The sequence below is a fragment of the Caretta caretta genome, chromosome 17 (genome assembly GCF_965140235.1).
Source record: "Caretta caretta isolate rCarCar2 chromosome 17, rCarCar1.hap1, whole genome shotgun sequence".
Lineage (NCBI taxonomy): Eukaryota > Metazoa > Chordata > Testudines > Cheloniidae > Caretta > Caretta caretta.
The window spans coordinates 5,786,621-5,811,969 of NC_134222.1; the positions used below are offsets into that span (position 1 = coordinate 5,786,621).

A 25,349-nucleotide genomic window follows, 5' to 3' on the forward strand; every position below is an offset into this window, starting at 1 on the left:
TTGGGCTCGTTTTAATCAATAAAAAGAGGAGTCATTGAAGTGACTTGTTAGAAATATGGAAAGTTAGGATCGGGATCACCAGAGCTGATGGACATTTTGAGACTTTTAAATGCTAAGTAGCAATGTAAAGATGTTGAAAGTAGAAATTTAACAGGATATTAAACTAAGATTCTTAGTGCCTGTTTATGGTGGCTGTTCAGATGGAAGTTAAAGATCTCATGAATTTTTAATTTTCAGGCATAGGAAATAACCCCGATATCTTGATCAACAATTATATCTCTCATTAAAGCTGATTCTAATGTTCATGACTGTATGTCAGTTATTCGGAACACACAATGGCTGCCAGGTTTGCGTTACACACTCCTTCTATTGCCATGATCTAACTCATTACTGTGCAGAGCATTTTGGGATAACTTGGATACGAAAAGTGTTTCAGAAAATTAGAGTTTGTTCTGTTCCAAACTGAGAAGTCAGGCAGAACTGTTCCTCGCAATAAGTAAGTTATATACAGAGTAACTTACCAGGAAAGACCTGTTAACTGATGATAAATATTAGTTTGGGACACCTAGATTTGCTTCTGTAAAGGGAGAGAATTGAGGGATATGCTGAAAATGGAGGAAGAGGAGTCACAGCAGCTTTTATACATGAAAGAAGTAATAGAGATCCTGAGACCTGGCCTTGTCGGAGCCATCTTTTACAACATCCTATGAAAAGTCAACCCCACTTTTGGATAATCAGGGTATTTCTAAGTGCGGCACTTGTGTAGTTTCTCCATGGACCTAATCTTCTTCAACCATTCAGTTGTTAAGGGAAATATTGGAAACGTTTAAGAGAAAATCACATACTCAAAACAAACAAATGCACTGTAAAATCTTTAGTAATCCCTAGTTCTCTGTAGTTTTTCCTCTGCTTTATATTTATAGGAAACTCTATGATACGTGTGTTTAATGATGATGGGAAGCTAAATGTAGGAGGATTTCAATTAAGACTGAGAGGAGGGATGCCAACCAAGGAACCAGCAGCTCTTACACCATCTGCATTAAATCAGTATCCAGTGATTCCCTGCTGCACTATACTACTTCGATTGTTACCACACACTCAGGCAAGTATAGAGAGTTTCAGCCATAATAGTTACTCTATCTGCTTGAAATGCATGCTGCCCTGTGGAAATCAGTGCTATATGCTTTATATAGATCAGAATTTAAAGGTGTGATGTTAACTCCTGTTGGCTCATGTGTGCTAATAAATACTTTTTAAAAGTCTAATGTAGGCAAAGCACACCCTTTTTAACATTTGCTAAATTAGTTGAGTTAAATCCGAAGGAGGAGCCTTAGAGGTGCCCTCGTCGTTAACTTGACCAGAGAAGCATGTGTTAGAAGCACTAGGCCTTGTCTACAATAGAGTTTTAAAATATTTTTATTACCACATGCTAAAATCGTGCCTTTACAGCCTAGTGTAGGCAAAGGAGTTGCATAACTGCTTGAAATCACAGACTTTGGGACTGAAGTGTACTGTCCCTAGATGTGGCAGAGTGTAAGTGCACTAACAAGGACTGGTTTCAGAGGAACAGCCGTGTTAGTCTGTATTCGCAAAAAGAAAAGGAGTACTTGTGGCACCTTAGAGACTAACCAATTTATTTGAGCATGAGCTTTCGTGAGCTACAGCTCACTTCATCAGATGCATACCGTGGAAACTGCAGCAGACTTTATATATACACAGAGAATATGAAACAATACCTCCTCCCACCCCACTGTCCTGCTGGTAATAGCTTATCTAAAGTGATCAACAGGTGGGCCATTTCCAGCACAAATCCAGGTTTTCTCACCCTCCACCCCCCCACACAAATTCACTCTCCTGCTGGTGCTAGCCCATCCAAAGTGACAACTCTTTACATAATCAAGTCGGGCTATTTCCTGCATAAATCCAGGTTTTCTCACATCCCCCCCACCCCCATACACACACAAACTCACTCTCCTGCTGGTAATAGCTCATCTAAACTGACCACTCTCCAAGTTTAAATCCAAGTTAAACCAGAACATCTGGGGGGGGAGGGGGGTAGGAAAAAACAAGAGGAAACAGGCTACCTTGCATAATGACTTAGCCACTCCCAGTCTCTATTTAGGCCTAAATTAATAGTATCCAATTTGCAAATGAATTCCAATTCAGCAGTTTCTCGCTGGAGTCTGGATTTGAAGTTTTTTTGTTTTAAGATAGCGACCTTCATGTCTGTGATTGCGTGACCAGAGAGATTGAAGTGTTCTCCGACTGGTTTATGAATGTTATAATTCTTGACATCTGATTTGTGTCCATTTATTCTTTTACGTAGAGACTGTCCAGTTTGACCAATGTACATGGCAGAGGGGCATTGCTGGCACATGATGGCATATATCACATTGGTGGATGTGCAGGTGAACGAGCCTCTGATAGTGTGGCTGATGTTATTAGGCCCTGTGATGGTGTCCCCTGAATAGATATGTGGGCACAATTGGCAACGGGCTTTGTTGCAAGGATAAGTTCCTGGGTTAGTGGTTCTGTTGTGTGGTATGTGGTTGTTGGTGAGTATTTGCTTCAGGTTGCGGGGCTGTCTGTAGGCAAGGACTGGCCTGTCTCCCAAGACTTGTGAGAGTGTTGGGCCATCCTTTAGGATAGGTTGTAGATCCTTAATAATGCGTTGGAGGGGTTTTAGTTGGGGGCTGAAGGTGACCGCTAGTGGCGTTCTGTTATTTTCTTTGTTAGGCCTGTCCTGTAGTAGGTAACTTCTGGGAACTCTTCTGGCTCTATCAATCTGTTTCTTTACTTCTGCAGGTGGGTATTGTAGTTGTAAGAAAGCTTGACAGAGATCTTGTAGGTGTTTGTCTCTGTCTGAGGGGTTGGAGCAAATGCAGTTGTATCGCAGAGCTTGGCTGTAGACGATGGATCGTGTGGTGTGGTCAGGGTGAAAGCTGGAGGCATGCAGGTAGGAATAGCGGTCAGTAGGTTTCCGGTATAGGGTGGTGTTTATGTGGCCATTGTTTATTAGCACTGTAGTGTCCAGGAAGTGGATCTCTTGTGTGGACTGGACCAGGCTGAGGTTGGTGGTGGGATGGAAATTGTTGAAATCATGGTGGAATTCCTCAAGGGCTTCTTTTCCATGGGTCCAGATGATGAAGATGTCATCAATATAGCGCAAGTAGAGTAGGGGCTTTAGGGGACGAGAGCTGAGGAAGCATTGTTCTAAATCAGCCATAAAAATGTTGGCATACTGTGGGGCCATGCGGGTACCCATAGCAGTGCCGCTGATCTGAAGGTATACATTGTCCCCAAATGTGAAACCACAACCACATACCACACAACAGAACCACTAACCCAGGAACTTATCCTTGCAACAAAGCCCGTTGCCAATTGTGCCCACATATCTATTCAGGGGACACCATCACAGGGCCTAATAACATCAGCCACACTATCAGAGGCTCGTTCACCTGCACATCCACCAATGTGATATATGCCATCATGTGCCAGCAATGCCCCTCTGCCATGTACATTGGTCAAACTGGACAGTCTCTACGTAAAAGAATAAATGGACACAAATCAGATGTCAAGAATTATAACATTCATAAACCAGTCGGAGAACACTTCAATCTCTCTGGTCACGCAATCACAGACATGAAGGTCGCTATCTTAAAACAAAAAAACTTCAAATCCAGACTCCAGCGAGAAACTGCTGAATTGGAATTCATTTGCAAATTGGATACTATTAATTTAGGCCTAAATAGAGACTGGGAGTGGCTAAGTCATTATGCAAGGTAGCCTGTTTCCTCTTGTTTTTTCCTACCCCCCTCCCCCCCCAGATGTTCTGGTTTAACTTGGATTTAAACTTGGAGAGTGGTCAGTTTAGATGAGCTATTACCAGCAGGAGAGTGAGTTTGTGTGTGTATGGGGGTGGGGGGGATGTGAGAAAACCTGGATTTATGCAGGAAATAGCCCGACTTGATTATGTAAAGAGTTGTCACTTTGGATGGGCTAGCACCAGCAGGAGAGTGAATTTGTGTGGGGGGGTGGAGGGTGAGAAAACCTGGATTTGTGCTGGAAATGGCCCACCTGTTGATCACTTTAGATAAGCTATTACCAGCAGGACAGTGGGGTGGGAGGAGGTATTGTTTCATATTCTCTGTGTATATATAAAGTCTGCTGCAGTTTCCACGGTATGCATCTGATGAAGTGAGCTGTAGCTCACGAAAGCTCATGCTCAAATAAATTGGTTAGTCTCTAAGGTGCCACAAGTACTCCTTAACAAGGACTAACTCCATCTTCACCTTCCCCTCAGTTTTCACAGATGCTCAAGGGAGGGGCTGTTAGAGGGGTTTTTGGGAGACAGAAAAAGGAGATTCTGGAAGGCAGGGCTCTACATCCAAGTGCTGAGAGCTGGGTGAATTCCAAAATCGAGAATCTTTTCTGTGTATGGTTTTGCTTATAGTAAATTTATTTTTATTTATGCGGACAAAGATTCGCTACTGTTGAGATATCATTGCTGATTGCAGCTGTTTCATTTCTCCTGAGTCATCCCAATAGCTTACACCAGAACCCTGCAGTTTGATAGTGTTTTTATAGTTTTCAGTGCTTGCACCAAGCTACTTGATGGGATATCACTTCTCAAATGATTCTAAGCCCAGTAATTCAGAGCTAGAGGTTATATCCAGCTTTCAAAAGGACAACAGCTTCCCAAAATTTGGACAAGACATGGCAATACATTTAATTGACAAAGAACAAAGCAAAGGTACGAAAACTAATTATTGGTACCTAATTCACAAATGCTCTTCCTGCTATTATTTGTTTTACAAACCATAATACAATATGATTACTTATATATCTAAGCTCTGTTTATCATTTATTAACACTGAGCCAAATCTGTCCTCAGACCCTCACATGCAGCTCCCATGAATCCAGTACTAAAGGGAGGTGCACATGGGTATCTGAGAGCAGATTTGGCATACTGTTTTTACTGAGTAATCTGTGTATTTGTAGCTAATCAACTTATTGTTCCTAATTGATTAGGAAGCACTCAACAATAGTAGTTTCATGTGGAAGTATTATTATTCCTGGGCACTACCTAAAGGATGCATGGGCAAGGTAGAATTTAAAATAATCCTGCTTTGATTAATGTCACACTTACATTTAGTCTTAATTTAACATCAAGCCGTTAAAACAGTAAGGCTTTGTCTACACTGGCACTTCTGTTGGCAAAATTTTTGTTGGTCATGGGTGTGAAGAAAACACTCCCCTACCGACATGAGTTTCTCCGACAAAGGTGCTAGTGCGGACAGTGATATGTCGGCGGGAGACGCTCTCCTGCCTCACTGCTCATGAGGGATGGTTTAATTATGCCAATAGGAGAGCTCTCTCCTGCTGGCATAGAGTGGCTACACAGGACCTTACAGCAGCACAGCTATGCCACTGTAAGATCCATCGTTTAGACATTGCCTAAGAGTTCCTAATTTAAGTCTCCCGGGCTGTGTATACACTGCAGCATGTACCTGTGTCCTAGTTTGAATGCATGTGAACTTGGCCAAGCACAAGCACCTCCCAGAGTGCAGTCTGCAGAGACCTGCTCCAGACCCAGTGTTGAGACACTGGATGGCATTTCAGGAGCACTGTCCGAGATGCAGAAGGTGGCGGGACTCAGTGTGGGGTTCATTCATGGCAGACTCGACAGACTGATGAATACTGAAATTGTTGGATATTTTTCATGTATGGACTGGTGCAGAACAGCTAGCACAGCTAGTGGGACCACCATGTCGTGCAGACCTGGGATGACCAACAGCGGCAGCGGAGGTTTGTGAGGCCCTTAACACTGTGGTTTACCCACGGGTGACAGACATAAGAAATGTGCCTGAAATAACGGCTCTGTTCCAGAGAGTAGGGTCTCCAAACCCCATTGCCCACCAGCAGTGAGTATGTCAGCCGAAAAGGTACTACTCCCAGTTTCCACAGGCCTTGATCAAGCACAGAGGCGGATTCAGAAACGCCAGCATAGGAAGTATTGACTGTATGTCAAGGTGCATGGTGCCAGATTGCTGAGATCATCTGGCGTTTACCTTCTTAGAGAAGAAGTGACCTTATTTCCTCCTCATAACATTATTTTGGTACAGACACAAGAAAGTGCCCCATCGTCACTGGTGCACTTATTCTCTTATTCTTCTATTATTCTCACAGCAAAATGACTGACCTAGTATTCTATAATTGGTTAATAACATAGTAAAAGCATCCTGATTGGTTGATAACTTAGACTGATTAATAATTAAATCACACAGTGTTTTAATGTCGTGCGCTGCAGAGAGTTGCAAGAGACAAATTAAAGAGCAGCTCCCGAGCCTTAGTCTGAGCATCACTGAATTAGATGATGTGAGTGTGGATAATAGGGAAGTACGGGCAAAAATGCATTGGATGACCCATGTAAAGCCCACAGTCTAGACGTATCTTTTGTTTTATATTTGGATACATGGTGTGGAACTTAAATGTTTAAGTGGTTATTCTGGATGTGTAAGTGCTGATTTAAGCATCAAAATGCAGAATTGGTCAATTTTTGTTCAAAAGATATTATCAAAAAAGCCATTTCATCAATTGCCAATTTATATATAAGATGTCAATGTTTGTTTCTGCAGTTACACTTGATCATTTGAAAGCCTGGTATGTGGAAAGGTTGGATGAAAAAAGACATTCACAATCAGAACACTTTCCAAAATATATCAATATACATCATGCAGTCCTCTATCGGCAAGAAGCAGGCATCCGCATAAAGGTCAAACAAGCCTTTGGACTTAAAGGTGATTACAAATACTCAAAGATTATTATTTGTATTTTATTTCTTTTAATAAGCAATACTATTTAAAACAAAACAAAACTTTTCACTATGACCAAAATTCCCCGTGATGGTAAATAAGGCTTGACAAAGCCCTGGCAGGGATGATTTAGTTGGAGATTGGTCCTGCTTTGAGCAGGGGGTTGGACTAGATGACCTCCTGAGGTCCCTTCCAACCCTGATATTCTATGATTCTATGAAATGTACTTGTGATTTTTTTGCAGGATCTATAAGTTTGCTCAGATAGTTTGTGAAATGTCTGTATTGAAACTACCTCTGAACAATGTGTAGTAATAAAATAAAGTAGAATACTAAAGTAAAATAAAACAGTATTTCTAATTAACAGTATGATTGGAGAGAGAGAGAGAGAGAGAGAGAAATGTCACATGTACTGAAAAAATAGTTAGGATTTTGGGAGTTCTTATTCCCATCAACAATGATTTTCACAGATGAGGAACATAAAATCCATGCACCTGAGCATTAAGGGGCAAATCCTACCAGCCCACAGTAGTCCAAGGGAATCAGGTGGTTCTTCTCCATTGGGTGTACTCTGGAAGCCAGCGCAGAGAACCTGCACCATCAGCATGCGACAGAGTTGTGCTCCACAGGGGCTCCCAGATTCCCCTCAGGCAGGGTTTTTCTCTTTTGATGGGACCAATGAATCTGCAATTTTATTGATCCATTGGCCATTTTCCCCCAACTGCCTGAGGAAGCACCATTCCTGCCCCTCAACCTCCACTGTATTCTTCAACATATCACCTTGTTATTTGGACTTTGATAAGTGGACAGGATTTGCCCCTAAAAGACCAGGTTGTCTCATTGACAATCTATCTGACTTAATGTAGAAGTTATAAGTAGCAAAATAGTTGCACTTCTTGGCATTTTAGATGCCTAGTCATAAATATGTACAAATTAATCTTCTGTGCTGCCTATTTTTTTATGCAGCTGGTGGATATTATGTAAATGTGTTCACCAGAGTCCTTCGGGGAGCTGCAAGCATGCATTTGCCTGAGTTACCTCAACAATGGGCAGGAGAAGAAAAATTTCTAACAAGCCAACTTGATTTCACAAGTCTACAGAGATGACCACGGTGGACTGATCCATCTGTGGTATGTAATAACTGCCTCTTTGCATTTGCTCCCCACGAATTATCTATATCAAGAGAGAGAAGGATATTTACAGATATTTTTCATTTTTTAAATAATGAAAAAACAAACTTCTGTGAGGTCTAAGGGTAATAGCTGAGCTGATAAACCCAAGCTGTATAGGTATGGTTCAGCTTCTATGCCAGCTGTTGTCTGGCATTTAAAATTTGATTGAGCAATCAGTATATAATTTTATAAGGAATGTCACACGATGACTGGCCCCTGTGCTTAAAAATAGGTCCAGCTCCCCTGTGCCAGAGCAGGTGTGCCCCCAGTTGAACCAATTAAGGGACCATTGCAGAAGACCTTCTCTCCCTGCAGCTTCTCTCCACAGTTCCTCTTCTAGCCTTTTCTTCACTGAGCTCCCTCTAAACCCTTTAGAGTCCCTTAATTGGTTCAACTGGGGGAGTTTTTAACAGCAGTATAGATGGGGCTGATAGCACAGCCTATTGTTAAGGTTGCCAGACACTTCCCATTGTAAGACCCTGATTTCTCAGTGTCAGCACCTACTTGATAGAGACTGACAGTTTAGCAGCTAAAATCTCAGAAGATTCCATCCTCACTGAGCATGCTCCAGCCCTTCATATCTCCTATTTCTGATCAGCTTGTGCATACTCCATCTCCTCACATATGACTGGACTATGCATGTGCCATCCCTGGCCTACAGGGACAAAGAGGGACTTTCTCTTCATTCCAGCCCCGGTCTCAGGTTGGGCTCCCAGAAAATGAGGAACACACAACTGGTGGCCAATTGTTGATAAGTTTGATTTAAGTGACCTGCCTACTATCACCTAGGAATTCTGTGGTAGAGGAATGGATAGAATCCATTTATCCAGGACAGTACTCAAGTGCGTTAACCATGTGACTATACTATCTCTTCCTGTAATCCCCTGACTCATTTTCTCACACCTGTCAACTTCTGCAACAAATGAGGCAAGGGTCCTACACACAACAGTCTCCTTCACTACTCAAACCTGATTCATTGTCAGAGCAGGCGCATCCTGTGCACTGAATGGGGAGGAAGTCCTGTGGGAAAAAATAGTATGTGAGCATGTAATTAAAGGCTGTCTCATAATTAATATACACAAGGTGATCAAATTAAGTTTATACAGGCAGTTCCTAACTTTTGAGTTTTTGGCTTGCAATCTTAATGTTCTTTTCATGTAATTTTTTGTATGTAATATATATTTACAATATAAGAAAATAATTAAATGCAGTAAATCAATATGCTTGATATCATTTAATTTCTGTAACCCAAAAGTTAACCCATTAGAAAATAGAGAGTGAAATTATTACTGCTCCTGTGTGGTTCACTTGTAGGGGAAGGGAGGAGGTGCACAAAAACCCTTTCTCCCTTCCAAGAGCAACCAAATGCTACATACCCATAATGCAGCTGTTTGTGCTGCATGAGCAAAAGCTTTGGGGTCCAGCTAGTACTACTGACATCATTACAAACTCCGGATCAACAAGGTCTTGCCCCTTGCGTGCCAGCTCGTGCACCAGAAAGGGAGTAAGCACATGCTGTACCTTTTAAAGAAGTGTATGTAGCAAGTGTATTGCTAAATATGTTTCCTCCATTGTGCCTGGAGGCATTACGGCTTACATAAACGTAATGCCTTTGCATTATGGCTTAGATAAGCGTAATGCCATTCTCCGCAACCACTGTTGTTCACACCACTCCAATGCTCCATTGGGTTTCAGAGACATAATTTAGCCCATTTTACATTCTCGTTACTTTGGCATCATACGTCATTTGTGGACACTATCCACAACAAAAGGTTTGCATTCTAAGTGGAGAAAAATGTCATAATTTGGCTCCCCATTTCCTCAAATATATGAGGATTTTCTCTACTACAGTTTGGAATTCTCCCTTCTTACATGTAGCAGTCTAGTTTCTAGTATATCTACTCTAGTAATAAGGAGATATCTTCATATTTCTAAAGTCTCCTAACATGACGGGCACAATTAACATTAGCAACTACAATTTACACTAGATTCCTGAGATCCAGTTTTTAATAGAATCTGCCCCCTCCCTCCCAACCCCCAAAAAAACACCTGGAGCTAAATATTGATTTTTCACAAATTTGTTTCAGAATTACAGGCCCGGTCCTTGGCAATCTGTCTAAGCAGTTATTGTGCACCCATCTCTCTAATGTCTAGTTGCCAAGTGAGCAAAGTGCTGGTTGGAAAGGCTTTCTTTGCTTGAATCTGCACTGCAACACAACAGGAATAAGGAAACTAATTCTTATGTCTGTAAAAAGAATGCTTCCGATGAAGTGAGCTGTAGCTCACGAAAGCTTATGCTCAGATAAATTTGTTAGTCTCTAAGGTGCCACACGTACTCCTTTCCTTACGTCTGTGTTTCAGGAACAAGGCATCAGCACATAGCCATACCAAGGCCAGCTGCTGTTAGGTACCCAGCAGGTGTAATGGATATAGTTTGTGGCTCCCACATTTAATGGGATTTGAGTTCCATGGATCCACTATGTGCATGTACCCACTGGCCTCACCCATGTTTGCAAGAGAGACGTACATTTCCTCCCTTTAGAGATCTGCTGTGGTAATTGCTTCCACCGTACACAGCAGTTGTGATGTGCTTCTGTGCAAGTTCTCTACAATCTAGACCAGCCAGTACAGCTGAAACTCACTGTTTTCATTGTCCCTGGGCATTGTGTTAAAGGAATAATTATACAGTTTAAATATTAAACAGCAAAGTTTTTCTTTTATTGTTAAACCAATTTTAAACTAGAATAAAACTGAGTTACAGTCTCTGGCATTGCGTTCTGAGACTGCTGGCACTGTCAGGAGAAGGCTCAAAAATGCAGATATGCATCAGAAATATTACTTTCAAATACAGTTTAGTTAAATGATAAATTCACCTTCCCTTATGGACTCCCAGACATTGCAAAGAGCAAAATGGATACCGCTTTCTTTTAAACAATTCAAAAGCCTGTTTTAGTTTAATATATGATTTGGAGTATGATGGAATTGAAAGTTGTGTGCCTTTTTCTCATAAATTATTGTTGTTTAATCGTGCTATATTTGCTTTCATTGTCCTTTTGATTTATTTAAGTTCATTAAACTTCTAATGAAATTGACTGAATTTTACCAGTAAATTATTACTTTATGAATAAAATAAATCAGTAGTGGATGCATTGGTTTGTACGGAATTGCTTATTTTAAAGGGCATTTGAACTTTTACTTTACTGGGGGGGAAAATAAAACTGGCGTTCAGGAATGAATTTTATGGCTATAGTAATAACCTTTCACATCATGACTAGCAGCATATTTCAGAATTAGAACAATACTGTGTTTCACTACAAAAAGTTAGATAAACCAAAATATGAAAAACCGCTCCTCCAACTTCTTTATATATTCTAAACCTCCCTATAGGATCAAACTCCCCTCATTCAGTGTTACACTGAGTGTTAACAATTAAGGAGAACTCTTTTCTAAAATACACTGCACAGATCTTAATGTTTATGATACCCATGAAACTTAAAAACATCTGTTCTGCAGAGAAATACCTATTAACATACACTTAACTGCTGAGAATTGTCTTTCAAGTTAAGGGGCAAAATCTCAATCAGTTGCCTCACAGGAGTTAGCTAAGCAGTGGTGATTTCATGAAGTGGTGAGGAGGCATTTTTTAGCTCTTTTGATTGTCAAGAATTAGTAATATCTCACTGTCCAATTGCAAGTTTAAAGTGACAAATAACCTGGATGATTTCATCCAGTAATTCAAAGCACAGTGTTGAGAAATAGTCACATTTGTGGCTTGTAAGTTTTGGAGGGTGCTTTTTTGTTGTTGTTGTTCAGTAAATTTGTTTTATTAACAATGTAGAAAGAAAGTTTTCAGTAGATACTTAATAACATTTCTCATATACATTCTGTACTGATGTTTATGCATCTTCACAGAAGAATATTCATGTACTGTCAGCTCCCCATGGTTTTTCCATTTGTGCGTTTGGTTGGTAAAAATTATATTATTCTTTTTCTTTTTGAATTCAGTTTTCCTCCTGTGAAATCCATCACTAAATTGTACTGTCAAAGAGCTAATTAAATCTGGTCATGTTACTCAGTAGTTAGAAGCAGACACCCAGCCCTCTAAAGAAGAGTTCAATGAAGTGTAATATTTTTGGGTGGAACATCTTGAGACACTTCTTTTCATATTGCTTTATTCTACCTTTAGTTTTCTTTGATTCAGTTTTTTTTGTTTTTGTTAAGTTAGGCCTCTCTCTTAAAATTTCTGTATTTTGTTCTAGGTGTTACACCCTTATCTTGATGATAATAGTGTGCTTTTAATTCAAATATTTTGCCTGAATGCTATTTATGTTCCGGATCCAAGTGGACAGAGAGCAGGAAAAGTAATATCCCACCCTGGTCAGATCCTGGAGCTTAATACACAATCACAGTTAGGCTGGACTGCTGTTCCAGTCTTTGACAGGTAAAGTGAAAAATATATACTGCTATTTATCATTATGAAATATATGCCAATAGTCTAAAGTTTAACATGTTTTTGTTGGACCTGCAAACCTCTTCAAAAATTGATGGTGACAAGAATTGCAGGTGGGTTGTTTTTTCATGCTTGAGAACTTCACACAGGTGTTTTGTGAGGGAAAATGACAGGGAAGAAAGATGATCTTGTGGTTGAGGCACTAGAACAGGACTCTGGAGATTTGGGTTCAATGCCCAGCTCTGCCACAGTCTGCCTGTGGGGCCTTGAGCAAGTCCTATACTCTTTATGCCTGAGTTCTCTATCTACAAAATGAGAATAATATGATCTCACCAGGTGTTCTGAGTTGCCATACCAGCATTGACCTTTGTAAACCCAAGCCCACTTAGCTTTCTCGATTTATGTTGTTGTTGAAGAAGGAAGAAATTTCACAACCTCTGGAGGAATTAAAGTTCCCACAGAGAAATCACTGATCTGGTCCTTTGTGTTTCTGCAATGGCATTGTAGAATTCCTGCTCTCCATTAGCCTGTCTTGAAGCTTAGGTTTTAACTTAAACTCTTCAGATTTTCAGTGAGATGGGTTATACTGTTTATCAGCACTTCTATCCACTGACAGGGAAAAAAATCCTAAATATCAAAATTAATGGATTTTTAAAAATATTAAAATTGCAGAATGTTGGGCTTCTGTGACAAGAAAACATTAATAACTAGATCATAGAAGGTTAGGGTTGGAAGGAACCTCAGGAGGTTATCTAGTCCAACCCCCTGCTTGAAGCAGGACCAATCCCCAATTTTTGCCCCAGATCCCTAAATGGCCCCCTCAAGGATTGAACTCACAACCCTGGGTTTAGCAGGCCAATGCTCAAACTACTGAGCTAGATTTTAAAACTGAGATTACACTGATTAATTCCAAAGTCACATTCTCTAGTGAATCTACCCCTTTCTAAATTAAGATGGTAATATACGAGCTAGCTGCAGGAGACCCTAACCTTGAGATCCATTTGAATAGTATTTCAGAGTGAGAGTTGTGTAGAGCATAGCATGTCCATATCCTCTTTGGAACACTTAAACCAATACTGAATAATGAGATTCTAAAGGATGAAAGTGTATTCTGTAACTTTGCAGTGAATGACATTTGTATAGACCCAAAGGCTTCCTTTGTAGAAGGCTCTCTTAAAATAGTTCCTCATCATTGAATTTTTTTTATGGTTTGATATGCATAACCAACCATTCTGTATATTCAGACTACCTTTGTTACAGAAGTGAAAATATCTTTGGTAAGTTGCAGAGGAGCTTATAAATTTCAGGAAAGCATGAACCCCTACTCTATTTTTGGTAGGAAGACTACTGGGTATCTGTACAGATGATCAAAACATCCACTTTTGAGCAATAAGCAAGTTATTGAGAGAGCAAAAGAGGTACTTTATTGATCTGGCTGCTACTGTTGGAGCTCAAAATGCCACTGCTTTATATCCAATGTCTATTCCTAAAGGTCATCTGGTGAAAGAATTACTTCCCAGATGAAACACAAAAATTGGAGAGATTTCAGAGTAGCAGCCGTGTTAGTCTGGATTCACAAAAAGAAAAGGAGGACTTGTGGCACCTTAGAGACTGACAAATTTATTTGAGCATAAGCTTTCGTGAGCTACAGCTCACTTCATCGGATGCATCTGATGAAGTGAGCTGCAGCTCACGAAAGCTTATGCTCAAATAAATTTGTTAGTCTCTAAGGTGCCACAAGTACTCCTTTTCTTTTTGCAAAAAATTTGAGAGAGTATAGTACAAAACACAGTTGCAACCATAGTGTTTGCCTGAGGCAAACAAGGTTACGGGATCCCCTAAACTACTCCTTTTGAAAATTTACCCATTTCTTGTAATGGCTCAAGTTAGTTCTCTTGAACTGATGCCATAAGGTTTTGCATTTTTCATATAAAAATTATTTACTTCTGTGTACATCCTGAACAAAATCTGTGTGTGTTTGTGAATTGTGGGGTTTGTGCAAATGAAAGACTGTAGTCAAGCAAAGTTTTAGTTCTGATCCTAGTCCTCTGCATATTAAAACTAAACACTTTAGGCGATTTTATGATATGTACAAATGTTAAGGTGATTAGTCTTTACAACTAAGATAGGGACATCATCACTGGAGGCAGGATGTGTATGAATACAAGTACATGGTCTTCTCCCCCCTGTTCCCTTCCTACTGCTCCCCCCATTTTCAGAATTAAAAACAAGATACGTACAGTCTTTATTGTCGTATCACTGTCTTTTTACAGTGTCTTCTACCCTGTTTCCAATTCTCACTTTATTTCTTGCTTTTTTTTTTGTTCGTGTAGTTTTTTGGGGGGTTCTGTATTTTTTGTCTTTTTATTTCTTTTTCTCACCTTGATCTGTGCTTCTAGCTCTTCACTTTCCTGTTTCAACCTATCTCTGCATGCACACACTGAATGTTCCCTTCCTTCAAACTCAAGTCTCCATTTCCATTCCTCTTCTACTCCAGTCTTTATATACCTTCTTTCCTTTTGCCTCATATTATTCCTCTATCTCTTTCACATTTTTAGCTTTCCCTACTCAACAGTTCTTTTCTTTTTCCCTACGTGGCTCCCTTCCACCCCCGACATATTGCATTTCGGCTTGAAGAGTGAGAAACTGAATGAGGATATGAAGCTATTGATAATGCATAATACTTCAGTACCTAGCTTTATTCCTTTTATGTTTGTTCAGTATTTATTCCCATTTTTCTTGAAGAGAAATCTGCATCTAAAATATGCTGTTGGATTCTTCAAGGTCATAGATTGGATTCTTGTAACAGGCCTGTGGCAAGAAGAAGGTAGAGAGGAAAGAAATTTCTGTTTAGCAGGTTAAAACAACAACCACCTCCAAACCAATTTTTTTTTTGTAAACTCTGCGTTGGAGTTGGTTCATCATCCTTCCAGCTGGAAGCAAGATGTTTTAATGGGTAGTCACAAGCTGTTACATTTTGAGGGGCTGAAAAGAAAGGCAAGGAGGAAGGCTGAAGTTATCCTATGATTGTGTTTCTCTTTGTGGGATGAAGTTAAAATAAACCAATAACATAAAAGATTAATTATATAAAACTTTAATATAAAGCTGTCTGCTGTAGTTGTGATTTTATTTCTTTCTTTTGGTTGTCAAATATTTGTGCTTTTTTTTTTAAGTTTTGGGGTTTTTTGGATCTTTCCAAACATTATGAAACACGTACAAAGAGTAGTAAATTATTTGCATAAAATTGACTGCAAAGAGCAATTAGTCCTTCATTAATATGCAAATCTGGTCCAGTGGAAATACATCTATATATGAGGCTTAAATATGCAAGTCAGTCTTGCTGTGCTAGAAACCCAGATGCTTTTATTTACTTTGAAATTGAGGGATTTGGTTAATGATGTTGTTGACAGGAAAACCTGAATAAATTTGATGATCACGTCTTTCATATTAGCTGAGAACCACAGAAGAAAATTACCAAGTAAAATACCAATTTTATTTGGTAATTTCCTATTACCAATCTAGTAACAAAATGTCAAGTACAAAGTAATAGAGTTAGATTTCTCAATGTAGTTAGCTTGAGACTTAAAATGTTCCCCAAAGATATAAGAAATTTTTCTTAAACTTTGATTTTCCAGAGGGTAAAGACATCTGCATAAACTGTATGAATAGCATGCTGGCTGGCGATTTAATATTAGAAAGTTAAATCAGTTGGTTGTTTCATTTGGAGAGAATGTATAAGCCTAGGAATTAAAAAGCAGGAGCTTTGGAAATGGCTGTCATCATTCAGCAATGGACAACAAATGTAGTTACCATCAGTGTAAATGAAATAGGATCTGAGGCTAAAATAGGGAAAGAACAAGTTAAGAATTACTTTAGACAAGTTAGATGTCTTCAAGTCATCAGGGCCTAATAAAATACATCCTAGAATACTTAAAGAAATGGCTGAAGAGATCTTTGAGCCATTAGCAATTATCTTTGAGAATTTGTGGAAGATGGGAAAGATCCCAGAGGACTGGAAAAGTGCAAATATAATACCTATCTATAAAAAGGGGAATAAGGACCATCCAGGGACTTATAGAACAGTCAGTGTCACCTCAATACCCAGAAAGATAATGGAGCAAATAATCAAGCAATCAATTTGTAAGCACCTAGAAGATAATAAGGTGATAAATAAGAGTTAACATGGATTCGTCAAGAAAAAATCATGTCAGACCAACCTAACAGACTTCTTGGAGAGGGTGAAAAGTCTTGTGGAATGGGGAGAAACAGTAGATATGATATATCTTGAATTTAAGTAACGTTTTTTATACTGTCTCACGTGACCTTCTCATAAACAAATTAGGAAAATATAGCCTAGAGGAATCTTAAATAAGATGAGTGCACAACTGGTTGGAAAACCATACTCAGAGAGTGGTCATCAATGCCTCACAGTACAGCTGGAAGGGCATATCAAGGGGGGTCCTGTGGAGATCTGTTCTGGGTCCAGTTCTATTCAATATCTTCATAAATTATTTGAATAATGGCATGGAGAGTACACTTATAAAGTCTGCAGATGATACTGATCTCAAAGAGGTTGCATGCACTTTCAAGGGGTGGATTAGAATTCAAAATGATCTTGACAAACTGGAGAAATGATCTGAAATAAATAGGATGAAATTCAGTGAGGACAAATGCAAAGTACTACCCTTAGGAAGGAATAATCAATAGCACAAATACAAAATTGGCAATGACTGCCTAAGAAGGAATACTGCAGAAAAGGATCTGAGGGTTGTAGTGGATAACAAACTGTATATGAGTCGTCAATGTAATATTGATAAAGCAGACATCATTCTGGGATATATTAGCAGGACTGTTATAAGCGAGACATGAGAAGTAATTCTTTCACTCCACTTAGCACTGATAAGGCCTCAAATGGAGTGTTGAGTCAGTTCTGGGTACCACGTCTTGGGAAAGATGTGAACAAATTGGAGAAAGGCAAGAGGAAAGCAACAAAAATGATTAAAGGTCTAGAAAACATGACTTGTGAGGAAAGATTGAAAACATTGTGTTTGTTTACTCTGGAGAAGAGAAGACTTAGGGGTGACATGATAACAGTCTTCAAGTATGTAAAAGGTTGTTCTAAAGAGGAGGATAATAAATAGTTCTCATTAGCCAGTGAGGACAGGACAAGAAGCAATGGGCTTAAATTGCAGCAAGGGTGATTTAGGTTAGACATTAGGAAAAACTTTCTCACTATAAGGGTACTTAAGCCTTGCAATGGGCTTCCAGAAGAGGTTGTGGAATCCCCATCATTGGAGGTTTTTAAGAACAGGTTGGACAAACACCTGTCAGGGACGGTCTAGATAACACTTAGTCCTGCCTCAGTGCTGGGGATTGGACTTGATGACATCTCGAGGTCCCTTACACTCCTACATTTATATGATTCTATGATTGTTTTCCATTCAGTAGCAAAGCCAGGTTTTGAGCAGGAGTGGAGCTGGGGAAGGGGTGATGGGTCAGTTATACCTATTGGCTTGAAAAGGCGCAATATGTACACCTAAAGGTGACCAGGGGGCCAGTCACCCCCTGCCCTCCTATTAGCTCTGCCACTGCTTCTATTAATTATGTAGAAAGCTTTTACAAGACTAAGTGCTAAGGTCTTTGCTCTTAGCTTACAAAGCCTGATTAGGAGCCCTCTAAACCCACAGCCATAAGTGGATCACCTACATTAATTTACAAACATCATATTTTATATATTTCAAATTTATAAAACTAACTGTGTCTTTTACTGCCATACTGTAAGACAGACTGGTGTGGAGATGCAGGGCTTTGTCTTTCCCAGAGATCTATCATGTAACACTGCGCCGCCCCCCCCCCCCCCCCCCAGCATGTGTTTTCCACAACCCTTTTGAAGCACCATGTATCCTCCCATTGTTGTTAGTTAATGTCACAGTATCCATCGTCTTTCTGGGTGAAGAGTATATGGGATTCCCTTTTGCAGTCTATCACTGCTCCTTAATTACCTGGACGGGATACTGCTGATTGATACAAAGTACTCCTCCTTTTTTTCCCTCTCACCCCCTTTCTTTGCAGATCTCTCAGGACCAAATTTAGCCTTGACATAAATGGTCTCTTGGTCACTAACTTCAGTTGTGCTCACTTACGCCAGAGCTGAATTTGTTTCCCATTCTCACATGTTTGGGAAAGTGATACTTTTAAAATAACAGAGAAATGCAGCTTAAATGGAGTCGACTGTATTGCAGTTTGTAAAGCCGTGTAATTGTAAATACCCGAGGACAAGTTAACAGATTATGCTGCTCACGGTACTGCAGTTTGATTCCTGTGAATTCTTGGCACAGCTGTTTGGTATATAAATCCTAACAGTGGTGAATTCGAAATCCTTAATGTGCTGTACTAGGCAAAAAGTCTTTAGAGTAGTTAAGGAAAGAAAAATGTATTAGGGTATATATTGAAGTTGGCTCTTTAGCTCATCACAATGATATTAAATATTGTGGGTGGGTCCAGAAGCAGGGAAACCTAGAGAGAGAATTGAACATTCAGGGTTGAGACTAGTTGTCTATAATTGAAGAATCTACCCACTTGAAAATGGTGGAATTAAAATAAAAAATAATTTTGAGTCAACCAGAAACGTTTCAGTTGATTAAAAATGAATTTTTTTTGGTTTGACAAAACATTTTGAAACAATTAGTTTCAGTTTGCATCAAACAGTATTTTGGGGGGGAGGGGAGATTGTTCAGTTCTACCCCGAACTGAAAAATCTATTTTGTGCTCCGCTCCAGTTACAAGCACATCTTATTTTATTTATTTTGTTACTCTTTAAGTAACACAGATGAGTCATATGTTGCATACAAGAATTCTATAAAATCTTCAGAGGGAAGTCCCTGAAATCCAGAACTGAATAATCCTCAGAATAGAAGCCACTTGAAATTTTGACTAGGTTACTCAAAAACATATCCTTCCTGACTCTCTTAATTGCAATATTCAAAGGCAAGAATCAAGAATTGTATGGAATAGCAATATTACTTATTTTCTTAATATTATATGTCACAGTCCCTGTTCAAAGCCCTTTACAAACTTTTTCTAATTAGCCCACATAGCACCCATGTGAAATATTGTCTCCATTTAACAGATGAGGGAAAAAAAGATGTAGGATAACTTACCCAAGGCCAGAGACAGTTGCAGTCTTGGAGCCAGGATTAGAACTACAGACTTACTGATCCCAGTACTTAAACTTCTTAATAACATCATCTGAAATTGAATGCTCCCAGCCAAGAGCAGAGAAATGTACAGTTTCTCACTCCCAACTGTGTGGTAGTTTTCACTAACTTTGAAAACTAATTTTAGATCTCACCACTCAGTCGCAATAATCATAGGTGCCTTAATTTCTCATTTCATCTAGTTGACAGAAGGGAAACCCCACTTGCCAGTATGTCTCAAAAATATTAAATCAATAGACATCTTGGCATAATAGTAATAACTTGAAGGTACCTCCTGCTAACTTTATAACCTTTAATATCCTAGATTAATAAACACTTCAGCCTTCTGCCTTCGAGTTTATTATAGATAGATTGTCTCAGAAACACAAAAACTCTTCAGTTATCATCTAATTACACTTCAGTTCTTCATATGCAGTAATAGGGACTCTATTAATATTAAAATTGTGAGGGAGAAACAGATATGGCCTGTTTTGTCCATTCTTTGTCCTTGCTTCCTTTGCAGTGACTATGTGAGGAGTGGTGTGCACAGTGCTCCGTTGTTTCAGGGTTCTCCAAGTGCAGTAAGTATTCTGGATGAAGATGAGATTTTTTTTCCTTCTGACAAACTGGAAAGAGAGGGGAAACGTAGTGAATTTTAATACTCTTGAAAGAGAAAGACTGATATACTAATGATGGACAGGGAACTGTTCATGTAAATCTTTATTCACATAATTTGCCTAGCTCTTATGAGTTAACTTTGAGAAAAATACAAGAGTAAGGATTGTTTAGATGCTCTCTTTAAAGTTCTTACTACTCAAACTTCCTTTCATGCAAAGTAGGATTCCAATGTAATGGCAACTATCTGAGCTAACTGAAAATGATGGTGGTTCAGTTAACTAAAGTTTCCCTAATACATTCCCCTTAATGGTTCCTGGAGATACCACAGAGAAAAGTACCAATTTATTTACAGAAGTTCACCTAAATGCACATACTCTGTGTTTATTTTCTAGACACTGCCTTTATCCATCAAAGTGACACACCCCTGTATAGTGATTGCATGTGCACGTGACCCCTGTGGGCACTGGGTCCTGCCATAGCTGGCAGAATTGATTTTATTTTGCCCTTCCGTATGATGTAATCCAGCAACTGGCATTTGCAGGGCCAAATGTCAATGGGATGCCTTGCTCTCTTGTCTTTTATATGACCTCTTGGGTGTATCTACAGCAAGCTATTATTGTGGCTATGGAACTTCCTGTATATCTGGTGTTGGGCTAACCTCCATTTCCATCATGGGAAGACTGAAGACTTGCTGGGAACAACTCCCTCTGAATTAAACAGTCATGACAGTATTTTTTATTCTGCCATAATGGTGGATGATCAGCCTCCTTTGAGACGACAAATATTAGTGAACTGGCCAGCAGGAGTTAAAAAGCAGCAGTTACTATTTGTCTACTACTTATTCTAGACCTCAATCTTGTCACCTCCCTGGTGGTGGTTTGCAGAACAAGACATGGCGATGATCCTTGTTCTGGGTTTCCAGTATTTTCTAAAGATATTATTAGTTTGATTCTTTAAGTAATCCCATTGATTTAACTGAAGGACCATTCACACGAGCAAGGATTATTTCTGTGAGTAAATATTGCATGCCTGGGTTCCAAACTTTTATAAAAAGGTTAGATAAATTGTGGTACAACACATTTTTATTGTATGAAACAAATTAATCTTCAAAATTTTGAAAGATGTTATCAGTCCAGTATCAAGAAATTTGCCTTTTGAGATTGAACCCTCTCTCACTGCCTCTGGTATGATGGGGTCTGATATAATTTGTCCAGATGGAACTATACATTCATTCCATTGGATTAAATAGCAAACATCTGCAAAGCATCATTATATTTATGAGATACTGCTCTAGTACACTTTTTTATTGCCCTGGATTTATATCTGTGGTGTTAAATAAAATCTGCTGATTTCAAAATTTGATGCAGTGTTTTCTTTCTCGCTACTATTGATGCAAACGTGTAAATTGCTATACCCACAGAATTGCAGAAGAAGTTAGTTTAGGTTCCTGTATATGCTATAGCATCAAATTGTTGTGGCATTAGGGTCCTTTTTGTAAGCTATAAAATTAAGAAACATGGTAGGTACTGGGTATTTTGGTGTTGCGTAAACAAATAAATATAGTCCGAAAACAATTCAAAGAGATTACTAAAGAGAAAATATGCTCATTATCCAAGAATGCTAATAGATAAAATAGGCAGAGGATGACATTATGCTTTGCAAAATCTTACATCTAACTTCAAGTACAGAAGCTTGAAGTGTGAAGATAAATGATGGACAGTTTATGGGAGTGAAAAATAGGCAGTTCATGTTTAATCTTTTTTTCTTGGAGGAATCTGACTTTTTCTGTGTATTTTGCAGGAATTTCTCCAGTCTGTAATCTCTCAGCCAATGAAGGATGTTATGGCTGAAGGTATAAATTAAAAAACATTAAAACTTTTGCCAACTTTTGGCAGTGTTACTCTTGAGTTTTGGGATGGTCATTACTTTGAAGAGGAGCATTATGAGCTACCTGTAAGTTAAAGTTTATATGATGGAAATTATTTCAATCACTCATACATTATACTGGTTCTCCTACCTCTCTAAGTACTCCTTCAACATCTTTTTTGGAAGCTTCTCTTAATTTCCTTCCTTCTGTTCTCCGTAGACCTCTTTACGGTCCACTTCAGTCACTTCCTTTTTTCCCTTCACAGTTCATCACTTGGGTACCACATCCTCTCTCTTTTGTCTTTGTTCATTATCTCTCCACTTGATGACACCAAATCTACCTTTCTATCCTCATCCACTCCCTCTCTATTCAGTCTTATATGTCCATACTTTTTTGGCATCTCATTCTAGTTATCCTGCCACACACTAAAGTTAATTATGGCAAAAACCGAAATCCCCTTTTCCCCAGCAGAATAATGGTTGAGTCACTAGCCTCCCTTTCACCCAGGATCACTGCTTCAGTGTTACCTTTGATTCTTTACATCTGAGCTATTGCCAGCTTTTTTGGTTCTTCATCTGCAACATTTTCTAAATTTCATCCTTGCCCCCCTTTCCTACTGCTGAAACCGTAGTCCACACTTTGACCAATTTTCACCTTGACTACTGTTACCTCCTCTCAGGTCTTGTCTCATTCCTCTGTAATCTATCCAAAATGGTATTGCCAAAATCATCTTTCTCTCACCATGTCCATCCCCTCTTTGAATTGCCTAATTGCCTTTCTTTAATCTTTTACATGAAACATAAAGGAAATGTCTTTCTTCCTACTCTTCCTCTCACTCTACATGATTTCTTTCATTCTGTCCCTTACATCTATAACTCACTCCTTAACCTTGTACACCAACCAACAAGCCTACCTCCCATTCTGATTTAAAACTCTCCTTAAAACTCACTTTTCCCCTGGAGTTTATCAGTGCTAATTCACCAGAGAAAAACTATGTCAACCAACATTTAAGACTGTCTTCCTTTATGTTCTGCGCAGGAGGTTAGCACTCTGTAGCAAACAATAGACAATAGTAAGACATAAATACACTAAGTATTACTGTATATGCTTATACAGTAATATATAGTAATAATAGTAATACATAGCAAAGACAAGATTGTCAAGCAGGTTTAACAATAAGATGCATCAGAGAATGTATATTACGTACCTCAGCTATTTGTTTGTTGTTAACTGTTTTTTAATTTTCTCACCTTTTTGTTGTGAACCATTTTCAGTCGTTGAACATGGGGATTGGAAGAAGCAATATTACACATCTGCTGTGGTGTATGGTCTTAGCTATGTAAGAAAGTTGCACCAGTTTAATTTAAAATGCTTTTTAACTGGTGCAAGCCTATGCACTGAAACTTCTTTTGGTTTAAGTGTATCCTGTTTTGTTTGTTCTTAAATCAACCTAACCTAAACCAAAATAAGCCAAACCAAATAAACCAAAATAAGAATATTCAAACAGATTTTTATAGTGGTTTTACTAAATCAGCGTAATAATCACATCTTTACTTAAACTAGTGCCACTTTCTTATATAGAGAAGTTTTTCCATCTCCACCAGAAACCTCTCCAAGTTGTGTGCTTGCCCAGGGTATACGTGTGTCATGCAAGTACAATGCCTAAATTGCAGGTACTTAGTATGTGAAAGTCAAGCTGGGATTGAGGCATTCCATTTCAGAAATGCAAATTTACATTTTAGACATAAACACAGTGATGCTTGCTTAATCCTTCTGATAAAGTTATGGTAAAACAGACACTTTTTTGATGTTACATTTATAAAATTAAAGCGATACAATCAATTTGAAAATTACTTTATCTGAAAATTATGTATTTTCTATATTACAAGTAATCTCTAGTCTAACTGAATATTGAAACTGTTTAGTTTGATTATTTTGTGCATTAACAACTTTACTGACTGTGTAGAAGAAACAATGAGTTTCTTCCCCACTGAAATAATTTTTGTAAAAACATTAATAGAAGTGCAAAAAAGGAATTTAATATTTTCAAGTTCATACTAGTTAAAGCATTCTTTGTAAGATACTGATTTTTCTTTAAAATTGACACCTTGCCCCCCCCCTCGGCAAACAAACAAAAAACATTGTCAGTGTCCCTTTGTCCCAAATAATTTTTCAGGGGGGAAAAGATAATTAGTTCTGAAAGTATTAATCTAGTTCATGTTTTAATAGCTTTGATCTCATGCTTTATATCAAATATTTAAAATTGTACCTCTTTAAAATTAAGGTTCTAAACAACCTTCTAACTGTCGCCAACACAAAGAAATTTGTGGACACTCAAGCAAACAAGAGAGGCCAAGAGCTTTCACAGCTAGTTCTGCACTGTATGGATAAAAAAATAAGAAAATAGGGACGACATAGCTCTGACTATTATCAACAAGAGTATTTTTACAAAGGAGCAATGGGAAACACTTTTTACAGTCTTGTGGTAAGCGTGAACATTCTAAAAAAGTATAATATATTTAACATTATATTAAGTTTTTGCTATAAAATAACATGTAACCTCTAGTTATTTATTTCTATTTATAAAATTTATAAAAATCTCCCGAACCACTCTAAGCACCTCTGGTGCATACTTAAATAAATCAGTTTGTTTCCCTTAAACTTTTGAAAAAAATCATGTCTACAGGGAATATTTTCATTGTTTTTAAACCGTGTCAGACAAAATTGTTGTGGCTCTTTGTCAAATAAGCCACAGACAAGTATGAAAGGTGATTGATGTATTTGGACTTTTCAGAACCCTGTCAAGTCAAACAAAAACTTCCCACAACCTGTGTTTTAAACTTAATAATTAAGAAGGCTTTCCTCAGGCTGGTTCCAAATAAAATCTAACTAAAAAGAGATGGCTTTTTACCAAAATGTGTAGATAAAACAAGCCTTTTTCTGTGTTGTTATATTTTCATTACAGGGAATGCCTGACTGTTAATATTAGCTAGCCCCAACTTCCCAAAGCATAGCTCTCTTTTAGTGTGCTGGGGGAATTATTTAACTCACCACAGCTGGTCCAGCCCTGCTGTAGTAACAAGAATTTGTTTGTGATACGCATAGTTTGCTGTTGTTTAAAACACTTTGAGTTCTCTCTCAATAAGTGTTACAAATTTACTGAATGTTGAATATAATTTAAAAATATCTTCCTGATTTATTTATCCTCTTAGTAGGTTGGGTCACAGCTATG

The 25,349-nt window shown here is 38.6% G+C and overlaps 1 protein-coding gene across 1 annotated transcript in view; it reads left to right on the plus strand.

The window, feature by feature from the left end:
- LOC142069471 (uncharacterized) overlaps nucleotides 1–25,349 on the plus strand; it is a 42,602-nt gene that overhangs the window by 8,848 nt on the left and 8,405 nt on the right. The window contains exons 5-12 of the mRNA XM_075120714.1: nucleotides 924–1,102; nucleotides 4,588–4,753; nucleotides 6,639–6,800; nucleotides 7,781–7,944; nucleotides 12,246–12,427; nucleotides 20,156–20,213; nucleotides 22,051–22,203; nucleotides 24,402–24,602. Of these exons, the coding sequence (XP_074976815.1) occupies nucleotides 924–1,102; nucleotides 4,588–4,753; nucleotides 6,639–6,800; nucleotides 7,781–7,920 (647 nt within the window). The 3' untranslated portion in view covers nucleotides 7,921–7,944; nucleotides 12,246–12,427; nucleotides 20,156–20,213; nucleotides 22,051–22,203; nucleotides 24,402–24,602. The remainder of the gene's footprint in view (nucleotides 1–923; nucleotides 1,103–4,587; nucleotides 4,754–6,638; nucleotides 6,801–7,780; nucleotides 7,945–12,245; nucleotides 12,428–20,155; nucleotides 20,214–22,050; nucleotides 22,204–24,401; nucleotides 24,603–25,349) is intronic.